The following is a 5,160-nucleotide window of genomic DNA, read 5'->3' as shown; positions in this document are numbered from 1 at the left end:
GGTCTCTTCTTTCCGTGCTCTTTATGTTGGCCCTGCTGAGGCAGGGCAGTGCCGGGTGCTGTGCCGTCCTGCGGCAGGGTGCTGCCACCTCTTGCTGCAGGGACAATGACATTCCCCTGCTCGGTGCTGCCCTGGCTGCCTGCTCCGCTGGGGCAGAGCAGAAGCCGGGAGCAGAGCCCTGGGCTCCCTGGGTGCAGCTGCATGCCCTGACCACCACCTGCATTCATCCTCTTCCCGCAAGGTTGCTCAGGTCCATGCGGCAGCTAGGGTGCTGGCTGTGCAAGGACAGGCCTTCCTCCTCGTCAGGGAACTCCTGCAGCCCAGAGAGGAGACCATGGCAGCAGGATGCCCTGCAGGCAGGCCTCTCCCTCCCCTTTTTCGGGTTGCAGCATCTCTCAGCGGTGCTCTCCGTGTCTGCGTTGCAGCAAGGGCCCAGCCCTGGGCTCTGAGCCCCACCCAGGGTGCAGCCCAGCCCCAGCTGGCAGTGAAGGACCGATGTGTTGGGGCAGCTCTCAGCCCAGAGACGTGACACTTAAAAGGGGAAATCCAGCCCCTGTGCCTCCCCCTCCCAAGGGCAGAGCGAAGACCCTGCCACCATCCCCGTGCTGTGGGCTCCAGGGCACGGCAGGAGCTGCAGGCTGCGATCAGGGATGCCAGGCACATCCAGGAACAGATCCAGCACACGGTGCCAGGGACGAGCTTTTATTTCTCGGCCAGCAGAGCTCAGCGTGGCCCGGCTGGAAGCCACTGGAGCCAATGAGGCGGGGCAGGGGAGGCAGCAGGAGCGCTGCACAGCGGGGCTGCCAGTCCTGGTGGCGGCATGGCAAGGACAGCATCGTTCCTGTGTCACTGCCCAGTCCCCAGCTGGTGGGAGCTGGGACACTGGGGCTTGTCCTGGGGGCACTGCAGCCCCTCTGCCCAGGCTGTGCCCCCACGTGGGCAGCCCTGCACCCTTTCCCCCATCCAGCCCTGCTCAGGGATGCCCGTGCCCCATTGCGGTGGCCCTGAGCTCCCTGCTCTCTCTGCACTGCCCAAGGGGTGCACCATCCCCTTCCCCAGCTGGTGTGGGGCAGGGAGGCACTTCTGCCCCCCCAGCCAGCTCCTGGTCTGCCCCCGAGGGCCCAGCGTAAAGCACTTCCCCAGCAGCGATGGCTGGGGGGGAGCCGTCTCTGCCTGCTCGGTGCCCCCCACAGCTCTCCTGTCCCTGCTCCTCCTGGGATGTTCCTTGGTCCGGCTCTGGTGCTCTGCCTGGCTCGTCCCCAGCCATGCTCCCTGCTCCAGTTCGCTCTGCCCCACCAGCTCCCTGCTCCGGCCCTCGTACGAGCCCTGCTGCCCCCTTATGCCCCACAGAGAGCTTTTCCAGCTCTGCTGCTGGATTCTCTTCCTCTTTCACTTTCTCCTCCTCTTCTTCCTCCTCCTCTTTCACCTCCTCCACTGTCTCCTTCTCCCCTTCCTCCTCCCTTTCCACTGTCCCTTTCTCCCCTTCTTCCTCCTCCACAACCACCTCTTTCTCTTCCTCCTCCTCCTCCACCACCACCTTCTTTTCCACAGTCTCTTTCTCCCTTTCTTCTTCCTCCTTCACCACCACCACCTTTTCTACTGTCCCTTTCTCCCCTTCTTCCTCCTCCACCACCATCACCTTCTCTTCCACTGCCTCTTTCTCCCCTTCTTCCTCCTCCACCACCACTTCCTCCTCCTCTTCCACTATCTCCTTGTCTTCCTCCTCCTCCTCTTCCTCCTCCGCTGTCTCCTTGTCTTCCTCTCCTGTCCCCCTCCCTGCCCCACAGCTCTCTGGCTCTGCCCCGCAGGTGCCCAGGTTTGCTTCCTCTCCCTGCCCCATTCCATCCCTCACCTCTGCAGGCTCCCCCGGGGCTGCATCTCCTCCTGGTGCTTCTTCTTCATGCCCATCCCCGGGGTTCCCTTGCTCTTCTTCGTCAGCCCCTGATGGCCCCACTCCTGTGTCCTGCTCCCCTCCCTGGGTCTCCAGGACCCCGACCTCCCCGTGCTGCCTCCCCCCTTCCCCCTCCTGCCCCCCGCTGCCCGCTGCAGCCCCTTTGCCAGCCCTCGGCCCTTGGGGCTGCCGGAAGAGCCCCTGGTAGCGCTTCCGATCCTCCACGTGCTTCTTCCTCATCCTCTCCCCCAGCTGCTTCAGCTCCTTCTTCACGGCGGCCGCCATGGCGGGGTCGAGGTGGGCCACGCGCAGGAAGTCCTCCCGCGCCTCCCGCTCGTTCCACACGGCAGCGTGGGCCTTCGCCCGCTTGAAATACGCCTTGGCGTTGTCTGCCGGGAGAGGACAGCCCCCACCGGGGTCCTGCAGCTCGGCGACACAGGAGCTGGAGCCCACCAGGTACCGTCAGGTCTGGGTATGGGGTACCTCTGTGGGCAAGGGACTTGAGGGACATGGGGTGGGCACCGTTGTGGGCTGGGGGACCAGGGGACGCGGGGTGCAGGTGCCATCATGGGCAGGGGGAAACCAGAGATGTGGGCACTGCCATGGGCAGGGGCACCTGGGACACGGCTGGGCAGGGGGATCCGGGTCACAGTGACACAGGGACTTGGGACGAGCTCCGTTGTGGGCAGGGCGATGTGGAGGGCAGGGTCCCACAGAGTCCCTAGGGGCCGTGGTCGCGCTGTGGGTGGGCGCGGGTACCTTTGTGCTTCTGGAGGAGCTCCGTCGTGTGCTCCAGCACCTCGTAGTACTCGCCCAGCTCCAGCTGGCACTGGCAGTAGTTGAGCACCAGCGGCGTGACCAGGCTCTCCAGCTTCAGCCAGCCATCCTCCCACGGCTTCTCCTGCCCCACAGAGCGGGCGGATCACGGCTGCCGCCGTCCCTTCAGGGCACCCAGCGCCCATGGGAGGACCGCTGTGCCAAGTAACCCCAGCAGGGCTGGCAGGAGGTGGCCGGGCCCCGCTCACCTTGGCCTGGAGGTTCCTCAGGCAGATGACGGCCTCCTGGTACTTCGCCGCCGCCTGCCGAAACTCCTTGCGGAGCACGAGGCGGTTGCCCTCGCTGTGCAGCACGGGCACCGCCGCCAGCTTCTCCTCCTTGCTCATGGCCCAGGTGTCGCGCTTGTACGCCGAGGGCTCCTCCACCTGCGCGGGCAGCGGGCCCTGAGCTGGCTGCCCCGGCCCTCCCCAGGCCAGCAGCCATCCCCGCGGCCCCCCCCTTATACCCGGAACAGCTCCATGATGAAGATGAGGGGCTGCGGCGTCCGCTGCAGCTCGTCCAGGTCGTCGTAGCCCGTGCTGTGGTAGTCGAACATGTTGCCCATGCCGCAGCGGTGCTTCTGCCCTTCCAAGGGGTCCCGGCCCTCCGCGATCCTCCGCATGCCCTTGGACACCAGGGCGTACATGCCGGTGTGCTGCAAGGGGGGAGCGCCCCGCTCAGCCGTGTGGGGCCAGCCTGCACCCCCTCCTCTGGGGCAGCCCCCGGGGTGCCACAGCTACGTGGCACCATGATGGGGACAGCCAGCAGGTCGTCCCGCACCCCTGCGCTTGCACCAGACAATGTTTGGGGGGGCCATGGACCCGTGCTACGACTCTTCTCCCTGCGGGATGCGGATGGGGCCTGCAAAGCCCCTCACTCACGATGGCATCGCACCAGAACTCCGCCACCTCCCCGGCCCTCATGGAGCTGAGCAGTGTCTCCCAGATCTCCATCTTGAACATCTTGCCCACGATGATCTCCATGGGGATGCCGGCCTCCCGGCTGTCGTCGATCACCGTCCGCTCGAAGTTGTCCTTCAGCGTCTGGAAGTGGAAGGTGATCTGCCCCGGAGAAAGCGCAGTGTCCGTGGGGGTGGCCCCGTGCCTGGCCCAGGGCAGGCAGGTGTGGTAGGAGCCCTCAGTCCCCTCGCCAACCCCAAGCCCCTCTGCCACAGGGCCCGGATGTGGGGACGAGCCCGCTCCCAGCAAGGTGCGGGCTGGATTGGCAGCTCTCCATCTGCAGCAGGGAGACTGTGCCTCCTGCCAGCTCGTCTTAGACAGAAAGCAGATGGCGGAGCGTCTTAACGCCCATCGTTGCTATATCTGGCTGCTCTCTCTGAATACCCCTTTATAGCCCAGGACAGAGAGCACTCCCATGCGAGGACCTCGTGGTACCCACACTGATCTGTCCATAGCTGTGGGTCTGGGGACCTCAGAAACCCCAGGGTGCACCCCATTGGCACCTCCACTCATATTTGACACGTCAGAAAAGGAAGGAGGATTTCCAGCAACCCATCACAGCTGCTGAACTCCACCGTGCCTTGAAGAGCGGAGGGAAGAGGCAGGTAACAGCGCTGATGTTGGGTGAATGCAGCAGACACCGTCAGCCATCGCTGTGAGGGCAATGTGGCTGCCTGTGTCCAAAGCAGCCCCACCTGCACCCACCTTGCGAGGGATCTGCTGGGGATGGGATCTCCCTGTAGGCCTGGAGCACGGCTCACAAGCAGAGAATCTAATCCTCAGGTAACAGGCAGGGAGGGAGGTGTCAGACCCGTTCCCCTCTCTCTCAGGGTTCTGGGGTTACTACCAACACAATTTACCTTGCTCCCATCCTGGAATTTTGGCAGCTCCCCTTGGCCTCCGTGCAGGATCTTCTTTTTGACCCCTTCCACATTCAGCAGGTACGTTTCCTCCATGGCTGCTCCCGCCGGCCCTCAGGAGCAGGTCACGCACACATACACAAGCACGTATTCCAGCCTTTCCTGAGCTCAGTGTTGTCCTCAGGACATCTACCTGTCTGGACTATATGGACATCTCCCAGGGCTGCTGCTCGCCTTTCACCTTCTGTGCCAGGTGTCCCCAAGCCGTGGCAGCACTTGGAAGCCCTTTCCTTTTCTTCTGCTCCTCAGGTTCTGAGACAGGCTTCCCCCGTGGCACACCCTTGCTGAAGCCCGTGATGCGTTTCTGTTGTGTTCTGCCAGCTGCTGACTGGAACTGCCTTTCTAATCCTCTTCCCACCCTGCCAGGTTAATCGGGGATTTGCCTGCCTAGCCTGTGAGGAATTAAAGAAGCTCCCTAATCAGGAGAGCCTCGTTCCTTCCGCAGCGGGGTCCCCTTCTCACGCAATATCCCTTTGACCCAGCCATGCCAGGAGCATTTCAACGGAAGGAGCCCAGTTACACTGGCATGAGCACCAGCCAGGGGCTGTGTGGTCAGGCACAAGCTGACAAGAGG

The 5,160-nt window shown here is 63.9% G+C and overlaps 1 protein-coding gene across 1 annotated transcript; it reads right to left on the bottom strand.

Moving 5' to 3' along the window:
• Positions 1–973: 973 nt before the first annotated feature.
• LOC106037667 (uncharacterized) lies at positions 974–5,135 on the bottom strand. Its single transcript, XM_048076624.2, has 6 exons — positions 4,527–5,135; positions 3,589–3,768; positions 3,174–3,362; positions 2,917–3,093; positions 2,651–2,792; positions 974–2,280 (listed from the first exon to the last, which is right to left on the bottom strand). Exons 1-6 carry the CDS (start codon positions 4,620–4,622, stop codon positions 974–976), a joined length of 2,091 nt encoding a protein of 696 aa, XP_047932581.2. The 5' UTR covers positions 4,623–5,135.
• Positions 5,136–5,160: the final 25 nt, after the last annotated feature.

Source organism: Anser cygnoides, chromosome 13, assembly GCF_040182565.1.
Source record: "Anser cygnoides isolate HZ-2024a breed goose chromosome 13, Taihu_goose_T2T_genome, whole genome shotgun sequence".
Lineage (NCBI taxonomy): Eukaryota > Metazoa > Chordata > Aves > Anseriformes > Anatidae > Anser > Anser cygnoides.
The sequence above is the reverse complement of the archived record's forward strand: the minus strand, read 5'-3'. Positions and strand labels throughout refer to the sequence as shown.

Coding starts and splice junctions, on each gene's coding strand:
- LOC106037667 (XM_048076624.2), bottom strand. CDS start 4,622: ATGGAGGAAACGTACCTGCTGAATGTGGAAGGGGTCAAAAAGAAGATC. Junction 3,094..3,173: donor TCATCATGGAGCTGTTCCGG/GTATAAGGGGGG, acceptor CTGCCCGCGCAG/GTGGAGGAGCCCTCGGCGTA. Junction 2,793..2,916: donor TGAGGAACCTCCAGGCCAAG/GTGAGCGGGGCC, acceptor TCTGTGGGGCAG/GAGAAGCCGTGGGAGGATGG.